The 18,083-nt window shown below is 38.4% G+C and overlaps 1 protein-coding gene across 8 annotated transcripts in view; it reads left to right on the forward strand.

Moving 5' to 3' along the window:
• The window catches only part of SH3GL3 (SH3 domain containing GRB2 like 3, endophilin A3), a 283,463-nt gene that overhangs the window by 217,868 nt on the left and 47,512 nt on the right, over positions 1–18,083 (forward strand). For all 8 annotated transcript variants that reach the window (XM_067698412.1, XM_067698402.1, XM_067698392.1 and 5 more), the window contains 2 exons: positions 10,029–10,097; positions 16,214–16,286. In XM_067698412.1, the coding sequence (XP_067554513.1) occupies positions 10,089–10,097; positions 16,214–16,286 (82 nt within the window). In that variant the 5' untranslated portion in view covers positions 10,029–10,088. Of the gene's footprint in view, positions 1–10,028; positions 10,098–16,213; positions 16,287–18,083 lie in introns of those variants that run through there.

The raw sequence follows: 18,083 nt of genomic DNA on the forward strand, positions 1-18,083 counted from the left end.
TTATGTTGATAATATACCCTGCAACTTTACTGTGTGTGTTTATTATTTCTAATAGTTTTTATGTGAAATCTTTAGGGTTTTCTATATATAAGATTGTGCCATCCAGAAATTGTGACAGTTTTACTTCTTCCTTTCCAATATGGATGCCTTTTATTTCTTTTCTTTGCCTAATTGCTCTGGTTAGGCCTTCAATACCAAGTTGAATGAGAGTGGGGAGAGTGGGCATCCTTGTCTTGATCCTAATTTAGAGGGATAGCTTTCCATTTTTGACAACTCAGTATGATGTTAGCTGTGGGTTTATTAATCATAGCTATCTTAAAGATAGTTTTGATGTCGGTATTGGGATTGCCTATTGGATTTTTTTCCCTTGATTTTCAGTTGTTTGGTTCGGTCTTCTGGCATGCTAGAAGATTTTTTATTTTAATGGCAGATACTATATGCGAAGATTTCCTCCAGAGAGAAATTTTATTCTGGCACATAATGAGGGTAAAGGTCAAGAATCTTGATGCAAACAGGGATTGTAATGATTCAAGTTTACATATCAGGCTTTGTGAGGGCATGTCTCTTTCTACCTTGCAGTTAGTCCTGGGCCTTAGGCCTTCAGGGTTTGAACCAAAAACCCATTTACTGAGGTTCCTCGTTATTGGGCATCCGGAACTCTAATTTTGTCCCTTGATCACTGTGATAATGCAGAAACCTCCACTTAGATCTTTAGCCTTCTAGCAGCCTCTTAGTACTGGTAGCTTAGCATCTTGCTTTGTGCATATACAGCTTAAGAATTATCAAAAGCCTTGAGGGGAAATTGCACAGAACCTGTCGGGTTTACTTCTTTATGTTTCCTTATTTTCCTGGAATTTTGGCCTCTTCTATCCTGGTTTCCTAGGTTGCAGCACACTTCAATTTTCCTCTCCCCAGCCCAGTGAGACTGCTGCAGGTTCTAGGCGAACGCTTTCTGTTCAGATTTTTTACATCGTGTGTTGCAAGGCAGGAATTTCCCCAAAGGGGAAAAGCAGCTGTGAATGCATGGCTCTTCTCCGTGCATTTCCCTTCTTCATGATTTTGGCCCCTCAGATCCTGATTGCCTTGGTTGCTCTCTGAAGCCTTCAGAGATTTAAAAAAATTTTATATTTTGACATAATTTTAAACTTACAGAAAAGTTGCAAAACTAGTACAGAGAGCTCACAAATACCTTGTGCTCATCTCCTAATGTTAACAACTTACAAGTCTCCTTAATTATTTATATTTATACTTGAGTATTGCCATATTTTCCAAGCTGATAAGAGCAGAGCAGAGCTACTAAGTGGTTGAAAGAAGAAAAAAAAAAGGAGCTAGTAGAGAAGGTGAAATTTTTGTTTCAGGACTTCTCAAAATCTCCACTGAGATTTTTCCTTGTATGAGACATCTCTCATGACCACATAAGGGTGGGAAATGCTCTATCTTATATGCACCCCCTTGGAAATCTGCAATGCCCATTTACATTTTAAAGTCTCAGAAAAGTGTTTTAGTAAAGAAATCTGCTTAATTTTGTTTATCCCCATGTTTCCAAGCTTATATGGTGAAAGAGCTGTTCTTTTGTCTGACCTTTATTCATATCCTGTGCCGCTAGTGTTTTGTGGAACACATATTGGAAAATACTGTTCTAGAGCACATTCTAAAATCCTGAGGTATAAAATTTGCTTTTTTACATTTTCTCCTAGGTTCTGGCTTTCTTGCTGTTTACTTTCTTGCTTCATAAAAGGGTAGAAGGTAGAGAAGCCAAGGTTTCTTTGAAAACAGATTTTTGCACAAGAATAAGGCCAAGGCTGTGTTAACATTTACCACTAAAACCCCAGCACATCTAGATGAAAAGCCAAATGCAAAAGCTTCATGTCCCCCAAATAAATTTCTTTTACATCACTGCTTGATTGTAGTCTTTGAAAATGGTTTTTATTTTCCTGTTATTGGTGAATGAAGATTTATCTCTGATTATAGCAACACGCAATCCTGGGATAGGTCTAATTTGCAGCATAATCCTCTTTCTCACCAGGGGAAGACCACACGAGACACATTCCCTTAGTTATGTGTATTTTAGATTCGCAAGTTCCATCTAGTCAGCCCAGGTCAGAGGCAGTGTTTGGGCACGGAGAAGCTGAATAGGTGAGGGCAACTTGTGTTTAAAATTGAAGAAGATAAGAGAGTTTTAGAGTGAAATTTGGACACTATTCCCCAGTCTACCTCTTCATCTTCTGTGTGTCCCTTCTTATCTCCCAGTGGATCTCCTTGTCCACCTTCTGGTTCCCCTGCAGTGTATTCTCCCATGGACCATTCAAGTAATATTCCTGAAATGCAGACCCAGTCATATCACTCACCTGCTTAAAAATCCATTGCCCACAGGATTAAATTCAGCCTCATAATCTGACCTCTGCCCATATGCTTATATGTTCATTTTCATTTGGGGTCAGATTTCCATTTTCATTATCTTTATTGTATTGTTATGCTGTTTCCTAAGTGCCTTCATATATATATATATTTTAAAATTAATTAATTTATTTTTGGCTGCTTTGGGTCTTCGTTGCTGTGTGCGGGCTTTCTCTAGTTGCAGCGAGCGGGGGCTACTCTTCCTTGCGGTGTGCAGGCTTCTCATTGCAGTGTCTTCTCATTGCAGAGCCCGGGCTCTAGGAGCGCGGGCTTCAGTAGTTGTGGCACATGGGCTCAGTACTTGTGGCTCACGGGCTCTAGAGCGCCGGCTCAGTAGTGTGGCGCATGGGCTTAGTTGCTCCGCGGCATGTGGATCTTCCCAGACCAGGGCTCAAACCCGTGTTCCCTGCATTGGCAGAAGGATTCATAACGACTACGCCACCAGGGAAGCCCATATATATATATATATATATATATATATATATATATATATTTTAATAAGGTATGCCTTTGCCTATGCTATTCTCTCTGCCAGAAATGCCACTTCTTCTCTAGTCTCCTTGGTGCACTCCATATATTCTTCTAGGCTCATTTCTGGAAATTTCTTGGCATCTTTTCATCCATTTAATTTGCTTTCTTCCATCTGAGTTTGAACAGCAAATTCTGCATCTCTATTATCTGCATCTCATTGTGTTGTGGGCATTTACTTTTGCTTCTCAATGGGCCTGTAAGTGGCTGGAATGTAGATTGATTGATCTTTGTATCTCTAGCATATTGACCTAGTTGGTAGACTTTCAGATATTTGTTGAATTAGATTGAATGATATGTGTCAGTTTGAAACACTGAGGTGTTTTTTTAAAAAAATGAATTTTTAAAAAAATACAGTAATACAGTGCTTTCTAAACACTGCTTTTGCTGCATCTCACAGGTTTTGACATATAGTATTTTTATTGTTGTTATTATTATTTTGCTAATTCCTCTTAGGGTTTCCTTTTAAACTCATCGTAATTTAGGACTGAATTCTAAAATTTTATACCTACATAGTTATTTATATTGTAGATTTCTAATTTAATTGCATTATGGTTAAAAATATGTTCTTTGTGGTACTGACTGATTTGTGACCTAGTAAATGGTCAGTGTTTCTGATGTTCTATCTATACTTGCAAAGACTATACGTTGTCTGTTTATTGACCGGAGGGATTTATGTATTCGTGCATATTTGATTAGGGTTATTAATTTGATCATTCAAACCATCTATATCACTTCTAAGTTTTTTTTTTTTTAACCTGTCAGTTTTCTGTTAGAGTTGTGTTAAAATCCCCATGATTGTGGATTTGTTAGTTTCAGTTATTTCTTTCAGTTTTTGCTTTACTTTTTTTTTTTTTCCTGAAGTTACACTGTTAGGTGGATTATATTATAACAGAATTTTGGTGGATTGCTCCTTTTATTATTAGGTTAAGTCTCTATCCTTATTAATGCTTTGCCTTAAAGTCTTTTTTGTTTGATATTATTGTTGTCCGGGTTTAGTTTGATTGGTATTTTCCTAGTATGTATAATTTATCTGTTTTCACTCTTTCTGTGCGTTGTGTTTTAGGTGTGTCTCTTAAAAGCTTTATATAGCTGGATTTAAAAAATCTACTCTATTAATTATCCTTTCATGGGTTGAATTGAATTGATTTACATAGGTAATGATTACTAATTTATTTGGACTTCTGATTACTGTCTTATTTTGTAGTTTCCCCTGGTCATCTTTTATGTTCCCCTCCATATCCTTTGCCTTTGTTTTCTTTTGGATTGGAAAACACTGATTTTCCAAATGTGCTGGTATGGATACTATGTTATAACCCACATAGTATTATATGTGTATTATTTTTTTGTGTGCTTTTAGTAGCTACCATTAATTATATAAAGCAGATACTTCTCATACATTATTATAACAGTGTTACATTTATGCCCATTTCCCACCTCCTCCTGAACACAGACAAACCTTAGCCTGTTCAAAATATCCACTGAGGGCTTCCCTGGTGGCACAGTGGTTGAGAGTCCGCCTGCCAATGCAGGGGATGCGGGTTCGTGCCCCGGTCCGGGAGGATCCCATATGCCGCGGAGCGGCTGGGCCCGTGAGCCATGGCCGCTGAACCTGCGCGCCCGGAGCCTGTGCTCCGCAACGGGAGAGGCCACAACAGTGAGAGGCCCGCGTACCGTAAAAAAAAAAATATATATATATCCACTGGACACCCTTCCCACTCCTTATGTTATTATTGCTTAAGGATTTAATTTTCCCTTTTGCTTGTTTATTTTTTAATCAATAGTTACATTTACCACCATAGTTTTTCAGTTCCTGTTCTCACCATTGTTTCTTGTGATCCATACTTTCCATTTTGGTTCAATTTTTATTTCCTTGATGAAGTATTTTAGCATTACTTTTATTAGTGACTGTGATAGTCTGTATATATCTTTATTTTGTTCTCTTTATTAGACAACAGTTTAGGGAGACATAAAATTCTAGATTTTCACTTATTTCTTCTCAGCACTTTGAAGCTTTACCTCCATTGTATCCTGGCGTCTATTCTTGCCAAAGAGAAATCTGTCATTTTTATTGTTGCTTTGGTTGTTTGTTTTTCCCCCTGTGGTAGTTTTAGAAATTTTTATTCTTGAGATCTTGATGTGTCTAGGTATGAGTTAATATTTATCTTGCTTAGCACTTGAGTGCACTTTCAAACTGTAGACTCATATCTTCCTTTAATTGTAGGAAAAAAAGAGCTATTAAATCAAAATATTGATTCTCTCATATGATGTCCTTTTTTCTGGAATGCTTATCAGGTATATCTTGGAGCCTCTCACTTATGCTCCGTATTCATTGACATTTCATATTAAGAAAGTAAGACTTCTTTGTCCTTTAAAATTTTTTGTTCTTTGATGAGTTTCCTTAGTAATATTTTCCAGTTTACCAGTTCTCTCTCTGATTATGCCCAGTCTGGAGTTTATATCATCTCTTGAATTTTTCATTTTCATGACGATCTATTTTTTTATTTCCAAGATTTCTAATTTTTTAGAGCTATTTAAGAATCCCCTCCTTTTGTGTAATTACTTGCTCTTTATTAATAGAAGTTATTCCTTCATTTATCATATTGGTAATGTCTAAACATATAAAGTCTTTGTCAGATTGTTTCATAAAAGTATTTTCACCAGGAGTAAATTCATGTTGTGATCTGTGATCTTTTTGGCTATCTTACTTGATGTTATATTGATTCATGGGCCTTAGAATTTAGATTTAGAGGCTAACTTTTAATTGGGGAGGGGGTCTTTTTGTCACTTGTAATCCCTCTGTGCACCCTTCTATCTAGTGGTTGTGATTTCTTCCACCTCGCTTCCTAAGGCCCAGATGCTGAATGATGGTTTCTGCTCTATGGTGATATTGGGGATATCTCAATCTAGCCACAGAGCTGGTGGCGGGTGGCGGTGGTAACTTGATTGGTTCTTTGCTCTCCAGTCTCCATGAGCCTGCAGATTCCCAAACATACTAACCTCGGACAGTGGTTTGCATCTGGATATTTTTTCCAGCCTCCTTTTCCTGCCCATCCCCTGGCTTTGAGCAGAGCTTGATTCCAGGTTCTTGTCTCATGGACCACTTTAGATCCCTTTTTACCCAAAAGGAACCAGACTGCTGGCTGCCAGAGCCTGTGGCAGACAAGAAGCTCAGCAAGACTGAGGCTTCAACCCTGCTCACCATATTGTGTTTCTGTTCCTTTTCTTGTCCCTACAAAAACTTTATTCTCTTTTTAAGCATTGCTTATCTTTTTGGTTTTCTCTTTTGATACTTAATCTTTCATTGCTATGTATTGAGGGCATAGGCCATGTATCATAGTTGAATTTATCTAGTCATTTTGACCAGAAGTAGAAGCTTCAGTATTTATATATAGTTTCCAACACTTAAAAGAAATAGGACTGCAGTTTCTGTAACTCTGGAATGAGATCAGGAGCCCTGTAGTGATCACCCCTGTCTTTCTTATCTTTATGTCTCCCTATCACATAGTAGATGCTCAACAATACTTCTTGAATGATGAAGAATTAAATATCATCAAGTGGTCTAAAGAGCTAATACCATGTGTCTTTTTTTGTTTTTTTTTGTGGTACGCGGGCCTCTCACTGTTGTGGCCTCTCCCGTTGCGGAGCACAGGCTCCGGACGCGCAGGCTCAGTGGCCATGGCTCATGGGCCTAGCCGCTCTGTGGCATGTGGGATCTTCCCGGACCGGGGCACGAACCCGTGTCCCCTGCATCGCCAGGCAGACTCTCAACCACTGCGCCACCAGGGAAGCCCCATGCGTCTATTTATGCTTACTTTTCAAAACAGCTGAACATCACTGGGGAATTCAGGAAAAACAGAGGAATGATCATGACTCTTAACCATGACTCCTGTTGAAAAAAATCCCATATTGGTGTCTCCTTCCAAATAAGAAACAAATATTAATCTCATTAGTTTCTGTTCTTAAAAGTGGGAACACTCCTTCTATTAGACACTCTGATTTCTAAAAATAGAACAAGTATAACCTGAACCAGTGAGAACTGATTCAGGCTGGGTAGGTTTCAGGTCTAACTCTCAATACTAGAAGGATTTTCAAAGGGATATTTTAAAACAAGGATATATGCATGGGCTTCTGTGGTTCCAGTAGCCCTCTGAAATTGCAGGTAATTGTATCAGTCAGTTTTGCTGTGTAACAAACTGCCCCCAAACATAGTGACTTAAAACCCATTTATTTAGTTCACAACTCTGTAGGTCAGCAATTTGAGCAGGGATTTACTGGGTGGGTCTGTTGGTCTGGCTGATCTTAGCTGGGCTCAGGCTCACTGACCTCTTGGTGGTCAGTGGTCAGGTGAGCTGTGGTTTTGGTGCTCTGGGGTGGCTCAGCTGGGATGTCTATCTCTGTTCCAAGTAGTCTTTCATTCTCTAGCAGGCAAGCTCAGGCTTATTCAATGGAGATGGTCACAGTGGACCTCAGAGAGTGAGCAGAAGTATCTACCAAGTCTCTTTATAGCTGTAATGTATCTATAAGGTCCAAAGTCAATATTCACACAGGGTTGTTTACATTCTATTCAGTTGACCAAAGCAAGTTATGGGTGGAGAAATAAAATCCATATCTTGATGGGAGGAACTGCAAAGCATTATGGCCATTTTTGCAATTTACCATGCAACAGAACGTGGAGGGTTTTTCCTCAGGTGTGGTTGTGTAATTTTCAGAAAATTACCTCCAAAGTTAAGAACCAATATTTTAAATGATTTCACTACTGAACAAAAAGAGATTTGGGGGACTTAATTGATGGATATCTGTTTCAAACACTGCTTGGTGTATGGCAATGGGATTCTCAATTGTTCTTGTTGAAGGTTACCCCTGGTATCAAGGCATTAGAATAATCCTCTCTGACTTCAATACTGAGCCTGAAAACAAAAACTATTGTCTTAGTGTGTCTGTCAGCTTCTGTTGAGTAACAAAGTGCTCCAACATTTAGTGGTCTAGAACAATGACCATGTAAATGGCCCATGCTTCCATGGGTCAGCAGATTAAGCTGGTATCGGCTGGGCTTTCACAGTGTCTGCAGTCAGCTGGAGGTCAAACTAAAGAGCTCTGGTTTGGGGAATTAACTAGTTGTCCTGACTGAAGGTGTTGGGGCCACTTGTCTCTCACCACCTAGCAAATTATCTCAGGCTTGTTCACATGGTGGCAGCAGGGTTTCAAGAGAATGAGTGAAAGCACACAAGATCTTGTAGAGCCTAGGCTTGTTTTTATGGGTCAAAACAAGTCACATGCCCAGCTCGATTCATTAAGGTGGAAATAGACTCCAGCTCTGTCTAGGAGGGATGGCAAAGACATAGAAACAGGGAAGATGGGGAGTTATACCTTTTTTTGGTAATCTTTCATCTCTCTTTAAGTAATTCCCTCTCAAATTTTAGTTAAATACTGTCTGCATGTATATTCTTCCTATTAAACAGTAACACTGTGTGTCTGATAGTGGTAGTGTATAAGTAGTAGCAGAAAACCACACTTAACATTTAAAACAACCTACAATTTTTTTTTTTTTACCATTAATTGGTGGTACCCACCTCCCTTTACTACTGAGTTTTATATTCATATAAAGTATTTTAGAGGTGTAAACAAATCCTGTAGATGTGTACTTTTCTAAAGAAAGTGACTTAACATATTTTCTACTGCTCATCCAGTCCCCTTGTTTTCTAATCCAACCCACACTGGAGCCAAAGTTGGTTTTCTAAAAGGTTTTCCAACTGCATTGTTTGATGAAGAAACTCTAGGGACTTCTCAATCATATTCTTTACCTTGGCATTTGAGAATCTGTGTGGTCTGGCCTCTGTCTACCTTTCAGCTTTTATTTTCCTTCATTCTCCCTTGAGTACCATTCATTGCAGTTAAACCAAATTTCTTGCTGTTTCTTGAGCACACTCGGTCCTATATCAGTAGTTCTCAACTGTCCAGAGACATTGTTGGTTTTCACAATGGGGTTGTGTGTGCTGCCGGTCTCTAGTAGGTAGAGTCCAGGGATGCTGTTAAACATCCTACAATGCACAGGACAGTCTCCTCAGCAAAGAATTATCTGATATAAATATCAGAGTGCCAAGGTTGAGAAACTGCCCTACGAATTGCTGCCTCTGGGTCTTTTTTCATGCTGCCTCACACCAGAAGGCCTTCCTTCAGTCCTGCCCGTTGAAATGTCCCCTGTCCTTAAAAAGCCAGTTCAGATGCCAAGCTTTCTAGGAAACAAGTCCTGGATGGATCCCACCCTTACCTTTTACACTGTAGGTTCGCAGAATCCTTTCTATGAATCACTGAAATGCTTATCACTTAAGATGTTTACAATAATTTGTGTTCTGTACTATTATTTTGTATTCTTATTGTTTCTCCCTTGTATTTTATAAGTTTATTTATTTATTTTTGGCTGTGTTGGGTCTTCGTTACTGCGCGCGGGCCTTCTCTAGTTGCAGCGAGCCGGGGCTTCTCTTCGTTGCGGTGTGTGGGCTTCTCGTTGCGGTGGCTTCTCTTGTTGCGGAGCCTGGGTTCTAGGCGCGTGGGCTTCAGTAGCTGTGGTGTGTGGGCTCAGTAGTTGTGACTTGCAGGCTCAGTAGTTGTGGCTGCGGGCTCTAGAGCGCAGGCTCTGTAGCTGTGGCACACGAGCTTAGCTGTTCCACAGCATGTGGGATCTCCCGGACCAGGGCTCGAACCCGTGTCCCCTGCATTGGCAGGTGGATTCTTAACCACTGTGCCACCAGGGAAGCCCTCTCCCTTGTAATTTAGTTGACTGTTGGTATATGAACTCTTTTGCTGAACTGTGGGTTCCTGGATGACCAGGATTAATCTTACTTATGTTTCTACTAGAGCAACTACCATGTGTTTTACATATAGTAGGTGCATAATAAATATCTGTTGAATGAATGAGGAATGTGTATCTTCCCACGTTCTTAGCTATGGTTACTCATTCCAACAATTTTCTTAAATGACTTAATTCAAAAAAGTCCAACAAGCTGAACCTGAGTTTTTTTGTTTTTGTTTGTAATAATTTGGGTAAAATACTGTGATAACAAATGATTGTACAGTACAATTACTTGTGTTTATTTCTACAGCTGTTTAGTGAAAAAATAAGTGGCGTTGAAGGAACGAAACTAGATGATGAATTTCTTGACATGGAAAGGGTAAGAGAACATTTTAATGTAAATTATCTTATAAATTTGACTTTCCTTGTGATGTGATATATACTGATACTGTAAAGGATATTAGAGTGGGGATCTAGGATGTTTGAATTCAGGTGTGGATTATGGAGTCCAAAAGGCAGTTCTTTTATACTTCAAGGTCCAAATAAAGACCCTGGACCTTGGGAGATGGGATATTGGCTAACTGGTTCCCTCTAGTGGACAAGAGTCAGAATGCTCAAAAGATGGTCCATCTTGGCAAACAGTGTAGGCCAAAGTGATTGTGATTTAATATCTTGGAGAGTCGAAATGTGTTACGGGGAGGAGGCTCTTCGAATATATAAATATTGATATAATGTGTGGAAGACTCTGACCCTGTTCCCACGTGTTTCAGCAGCTGCACAACAAGTAAGTTTTATCCACTGGAACCAGCCATGTCAATCAACTTGGATAAGCTGGTTTCAGAGTTTCCTGACGGGTGACACAAGGATGATAATATGTGCTCTGCTTGCCTCATGTGGATGTTTTTTTTTTTTTGCGGTACGCGGGCCTCTCACCGTTGTGGCCTCTCCCGCCGCAGAGCACAGGCTCCGGACGCGCAGGCTCAGCGGCCATGGCTCACGCGCCCAGCCGCTTCGCGGCATGTGGGATCTTCCCGGACCGGGGCACAAACCCGCTTCTCCTGCATCGGCAGGTGGACTCTCAACCACTGCGCCACCAGGGAAGCCCTCATGTGGATGTTTTGAGAATTATGCAGAAAAATTAACGTGTATGAAAGCATTTAAAAAATACAATGAGCACGTTACAGACGTGATTGTTAACACATGACAAAGGAAGACAGTAGAGTCTCGGTCCCTGAACAAGCTTCCTGGTCAACTGTGTGAAGTAGTTTAGGTGAAGGCAGAAGTGGGACCATCACTAATTATCAGCTTCCTCAGGTCCTTTCCCCTTTGTTTTGGGACCTTTAAACATAGCCTAGTTTTAATAATTAGAGTCCCCAGGTGAGAGAGGGCAGAGAGAAAGCAAAGCATCTTTCCTCAGGTGTAACATGGACGATACAGGCTATAGCAGGTAGTAGAGCTTTCAGCAGATTCTGGGGAAGAAAGTCCAGGCCCAGACTGTGCCTTGGGGGTGTAGGGGTTACTGTCTTCAGGATACCCTGGATCTGGCCACACTGTCCTCCAGGGAGCTTCTTATTTTCTGGGTGAGCACAATTAATTTTCTAGAAATGTTAAGGCCTTGATAGAAAGCTTATTTTGTTTTGCTTTTGGAAAAAGTTAGTTTCTGAAGATTGAAAAACATAGAACATTTAAACATCATTGGCATACCTAAAATTACTTTAAAAATCTCTTGATAGATAAAGATATTTGTGTAACTTTATTACTAATAAAATGATTCAGTTGAGATGTTAAGTTTAAAAGTACATTTCAATAATTTTAGTTTCGGTTGTTGGACTGAGACCCCTCTTGTTTATTACTTCCTTTCCCTCCCCAAACCTGAATGAGTGACAGAAGAAATACAAAAAGAAAATCTATTATCTGTTTTATTACAGCAGGGAAAAGCATGGAAATATTTAATAGGTCAAGAAGTTTTAAGGACTTTCTAGAAGAGGTGAATTATGAGGCCACTAAAAGGAAAAAGAAGGTTTTAAAAAATTATAGAAAGATGTATCATGTAATCTCTCAGGAAATTATAGCAGTTATGAACCATTATGCATCATTTAACATGGCATCTGAATATGTAAGGTAACAGCTGTCAATGCATAGAGAACTGACAAAAATCAGAGTAGAAGATTTTGCATACCTTTCTCATAAAATAACAGATAATTAAATAATAGGCTCATAGAGAATTTTCATAAAGTATGACTGTTAACTTTGTAAATCATATAGATATTTGCATTCCTCAAATTGAGAATTCATTTCAAATTTCTTTAAAACAATTTCAATAATCAGTTATTTATTGGGATATGGGAAAAAAACTCAACAGATTTCTCACAGTAAAATCATAGAACACAAGGATTACAAGGAAGGTATAGTTGCCAAATTCTGGATGTTTGGAAATGGGAGAACATGTAAAAATAATTCTTGTTTCAAGAGGAAATGAAAAGTAAAATTAAAGATCACTTAGTCATGAGAACTGTCTATGTCAAAATCTGTGATATATGGCTAAGTCTTCAATGCATTTAATAGAAAATAAATTGTTGGAAGAGAGTGAATAAATCATTCCAGCCAAAAAGCTAGGAAACTAACAGCAAAGTAAATCACTCTAGGTGGAAGGAAGAAATCAATACAGATAAATGAGAAATTAATAAAATATAAAACCGTAATAACAAAAAGGTAGAATCAATAAATAAAACCAAGAACTCTTTTTTTTTTTTTTGAAAGACCACCTCTACTAAGTGTGAGCAAGAGAGGGAAAAGGGAAAACACAAACTGCATAAGGAATTAGAAGGATATAATGACAGATGTGGATTTTTTTTTGAATTTTATTTTATTTATTTTTTTATACAGCAGGTTCTTATTAGTTATCCATTTTATACCTATTAGTGTATATATATCAATCCCAATCTCCCGATTCTTTAAATTAAAAAAAAAAAAGATTATTATGAACAGGTGTCAGAAATCAGGGCTGCCAGCAGCTCTCTAACCCAAGGGCTGAGGTCTGGGAGTGTCAGTGGCACAGGCTTTGGGCACCTCAGGGGTAGGGTACCAACACAGATGGAAATTCCAGATTTAATCTACCAACAAAGACGCCCTCACACCAGGTAGGCTTTACAAAAATAATTTTCACCTCTCTGCTTTCCCCTGTTTGTCCTGATGGTTTGCTGAGATATTTGCATTGCATTTTCCTAACCTGAACACACATACCCACCCCCCGATGTCCTCAGTTATTCTAGAAGGGAGGTTTTGTTTTTAATTTTTTTGTTTTTAAACTACGTGAGTTATTTTTTTCAGTGTTCAACTTGATTGCCTATTTTTGCCAACATGTTTGGTGGCATCCTCTTTAATTTGTAAAGGGTTTATTCCTTGTATTGATTCCTGGGCTGTCCTGGAAGCACCACCAGTATGTGTACATCAAGGCGTGTGAGTTTTAGGCCATTTGTTTCTTGGCATTTTTTTCCCAAAAGAAATAGAAGAGTCTAAGTAGAAAGTATTCCCGCCTCTACCTCCTCTCATCCTCACCCCTCAGAGGTGACTCCTAGATACCTGGTGGCTTTTCATGTCCAAAGAGGGTTGTATACATGGAATGACCACTCTACATTGTGTTTTAATTAATATTGAATATATATAAAGTTATAAGTCTAAAACCTAGGTTTTTTTCTTTTTCTTTTTTTAAAATTAATTTTTATTGGAGTATAGTTGCTTTACAATGTTGTGTTAGTTTCTGCTGTACAGCAAAGTGTATCAGTCATATATATACATATATCCCCTCTTTTTTGGATTTCCTTCCCATTTAGGTCACCACAGAGCACTGAGTAGAGTTCCCTGTGCTACACAGCAGGTTCTCATTAGCTATCTGTTTTATACATAGTAGTGTATATATGTCAGTCCCAATCTCCCAATTCATCCCATCCTCCCTTCCCCCCTTGGTAACCATACGTTTGTTCTCCACATCTGTGACTCTATTTCTGCTTTGCAAATAAGTTCATCTGTACCATTTTTCTTGATTCCACATATAAGCGATATTATATGATAAAAAACCTAGTTCTTCTTAAGCCTTAAACTGCACATATAGATTTTATTTATAAATTAGTAATTTCAGTATAAAAATGATGATCATTTTTAGTTAATCTTCATTTTAGTTTCCATTAAGTCATAAGCTGAAGAGATGAAATCCTTATACATTTGTCACCAACTAGTTACATAATTAAGCAAATTCCCTTAATGCAAATTCCTGCAATACAAATGCAGTGCATAGGAGTCCCTCAAACGTAACATCAAATCTAAAACAGGATTCTCCTATGCACTTACATTTCTTGTAACTCTAATAAAATGTAAACATTAAGTTATCAAATTTTCTTAAACATTTCAAAGATCTTCATAAACAATTGAACATACTGAAGAGAGTTCAAAGTTTACAAAACTCGTTACCAGGTCAGGTACACATACACACAGGCACATTCCCACACACACAGCTAGCACACGTGTGTCAGTAATATGGGTTTGATTCATTTCTTCATTTCTGTACTGTCTTTTTAAACCTTCCTGGGGCCCCAAATTTAAGCATTCAGCTAAGGGGAACAAATACAATTTCAGGTTGGATGAGAGTGCTTCGTTGAAAGCTTCTGACCCTGAACAGATCATAGATTTTTAAATGACAAAAATGAGTTTTTTTGTATTAGCCATCACTCCCAGCTTGCTTTTTTCCTTAGCAGTGTACAGTGGACATCTTCCCAGTACCTATAGATCTTCTGTGTGTTTTCCCCCTGTGATTAAAGAGTTTTCCTTACTTGGATGTTTCACAATTTATCAAGTCAATCTCCTATTGATTGTAATTTAAGTTGTTTTCCGTTTTTATGACTATGTAAAATGGTCTAAGAAACATCTTTTTACCTCCGTGCAGTTTACTGGTATGTTTCTAGATGCTAAGCCCCTGGAAGTATGATAGATGGTACATTAATAGGTACTTCACCTTGATCTCAAAGAGATCGTATCATTTAGCACTCCTATTGTATATGAAAGGGCCCATTACTCCATACCTGTATAATACCTTATATGGCATCTAGTCAATTAAAAAAGATTTTTGGGGGGTGAATCTGGTGAATGGAAAGTATCTCCTTTTAATTTATAATTTTCCTGAATATTTTGTCAAATGTTTATAAGCAACTTGTATTTCTCCTCTTTTGTGGATTGCCTTCTTTCTAGTCAGGTTGCTTTTTTTTTTCTAATGGGAGTACGGAGTATAATAGATACTAACCCTTTATTTTTTTGCATTTTCGTTTCTGTTCACCACTTTTATCAAACTTCGTGTATTGTGTCTTTTCACCGTTCCGTTTGAAATTTTATGGAGTCAGAACTTAGGTCTTTTCATCTATGATGCTTGGATTTCGGTGATGCCTGGAATATCCTTTCCACCCCCGTATTTCAAAATATTCTCCTGCATAGTTTCGTACTTTTACAGTTTGTTTTTAGGTCCATATTTTTAATCCTGTATGTAGTGTGATGTATGAATCTAACTTTATTATTAATTTGCCAAGTTTTAACCAAAAAAAGAAAAAATTGAAAGTGTGATAGGCTTTGAATTACTTTTACATGTTAATTGGGGGAGGATTTACCTATTTCCAAAACTGAATTTTCCCATCTAGGAATGTGGCTTTTCAAGTATGTATCGTACATTTCTCATAAAATTTCTTCCTCGTTATTGCTTATTATTTAATTGCTGCTCTTATGAGCAGGATCTCCTTTTCCTTTAAAACATTTTCTTTTGGGCTGTTGATGGTATAAAGTAAAGCTATTGAAATGCGCATAGTTAACTTTTATTGTGTAGTCTCACATTCATTTTCTGGTTAACCAACAGCCAGAGTATACAGGAATGGTTTTGAGGAAGGAAAGATTCAGTCTTAACCTGGCAGGGAAACCTTTGTTGTTAGCATCTTCTGCCCACAGAACAGAAGAATATGTATTTCAGTGATAATATTGATACTAGTGATGATGATTCTTTTGTCGTTGGCTTACTGAGGTCGTTTCTCACATGAATCCTTATTATGGCGTCCTTATACAAGTACAGAAATTCAAGTTCACCCAGCAAATAAGGAAAGTTTGGCTCAGAAATGTCTAGTCTTGGTTTTGAGAGACCTTCAAGCACAACCGATAATCTAGTGGAGCATAATAACTTGTCCAAGTTTCCTAAATATTACATTAATATTCATTTTAACGTTGAATAAGAAGTTAGTGTTCTCCACCATCATTGGGAGGAACAAGTATTGGAAGGATGTCCCAGAATCAAAAAGTTAAGAAAATATTACCTCTTCCAAAAATGTTGAAAATGTCCATTTGGATTAAAATCATTAAATGGTGTTATAAATATTAAATTGATCAAATTTGTTTCTCTGTTTGTTTTTCTGTAGAATTCAGTGTTGGTCATTTACCAATATCTTCATGTGTTTCTCTTTTTTTAAGAAAATAGACGTTACCAATAAAGCTGTTGCAGAAATTCTTTCAAAAGCTACAGAATATCTTCAGCCGAATCCAGGTAAAGTTAGAAAATGTCTTGAAATATTCAATTGTTCATTCGCTGTCACAGATTCTAATAATCTAGGTTTACTGAGCGTATGGTTGACGTGATCTAGAAACAATGTCCTCTGTGTCCGAATAATGAAATTCAGTTTTTTTAAGTTGAGTGACTAAAGGTAGTTGCAGTGAATCCTAGCTGATGACAAACAGAACAGACACTTCTGTGAACTATGGTGACGTTATTTGGGTGGAGTCTTGGTCTTACCAGCAAGACACTGCTAAGCAAAGACATTTTTTATGAGGTGCTTCGGAAACCCACTAAATATTTTGTCCATGTTTTCTTATTCAGCTGTTTCCTCTTTTCTTCTTTTTTTAAAAATTTCTGCCATCCTGTTCTAACGGTGCCTGTGACTTTGAAATGGCTTTCACTTCATGGCTTAAATGCTGATGAAGTGAGGTATGATAAACATGAGAAACATGAGAAGGTCCAGTGTTACCGCAGCTTCTGGACAGGAGGTCTTTTCACTCCTAGGTATTGAAGCAGCATCCCTTGATGAAGTTTTCCTAAGTTCTAAACTATAGAAACCAATAGAGGGCGTACAAGCTTTGAATTCTGTGGCTTTCCAAATCTGCCTTTACTTTGTATGAATTTATTATTTGCACATAATTATCGTGATTGCCTTGACTGTAGGAATCAGCACACATCCAACCATCTGAAAATCTAGAAAATAAATTTAAAAACATACATTGAATAAAATATTATGTCCAGGCAGGATGGCAGGTATAGAATTCTTTAAAATTGTACAGCTGATTATAGTTTTAAAAAGCATAATTATATATCTGTTCCTGGGCCTCATCCGTGATTGAACCACACAAGTCCCTTTTCCTGATGAATCAGTCAACACATGTTTAGCAAATGCTCCCTCTAGGCAAGGGGGTTTCCTGGGTCCTGGGATATATGGTTGAGTTGGAAGGGAACCTGCCCTCAATGAGCTGACACTGGAATGGGGTAGGGAGGTACTGGCCAAAGTGTCCACTTGGCCAGACACCTCTGGTTATTCCTGGAGAAGAGGAAGGGAGGCCTAGCGGCCTCTCATTCCATTTAGTGGCCCTCAGTCACAGGACTGCTGCATCCCACATCCCGCCCTGACAGTGGGGAAGAGGAGCAGAGTGTGTATGTGTGTGTGTGTGTGTGTGTGTGTGTGTGTGTGTTTGTGTGTCTGTGTGTCTGTGTGGCGGGAGAGTGACGCCTGTGTGCCTGGGGACCAGGAGGATAAGTGCTTCAAGGATGAGGTGGGCAAGATTCAAAAAGACTGGCACCGTGAGTGTCTAAAGCTTTGCTACTCGAAGTGTGGTCCATGGCCCAGGAGGATCGGCATCCCCTGAGAGACTGTGGGAAATGCAGAAACTTGGGCTCATCCCAGACTGACTGCATCAGACTCTACATTTTAACAGGATCCTTGGTGCTTTGCATGCACAATAAATATGTAATTATTAAAATAAAAGACAATAAAAATTTACCCTTTTACAACCTAAAATTACCTCACCCACCACCTAGCCTACAGAATAAATTCCCAAATCCTTAGCTTGGTGTTCAGTTCATAGTCACATTTCCCCCTAGGTATTTCCTGATTTGTCCTGTATTAATTTCTTCTTTGGTCAAAGCAGCCTACTCTTAATAAGCATTCCCCCTTCTTCATCTTACACTATTTCTGCACTTTTGGGGGGCATCTTTCCATCTTTATTCAGCGTATTGTTATATTTTCCTTTCTGTACACCACATCAGACTTTATTTGCATAATTACATCTTGTATTT

The sequence above is a fragment of the Pseudorca crassidens genome, chromosome 1, assembly GCF_039906515.1.
Source record: "Pseudorca crassidens isolate mPseCra1 chromosome 1, mPseCra1.hap1, whole genome shotgun sequence".
In the NCBI taxonomy this organism is placed as follows: Eukaryota; Metazoa; Chordata; class Mammalia; order Artiodactyla; family Delphinidae; genus Pseudorca; species Pseudorca crassidens.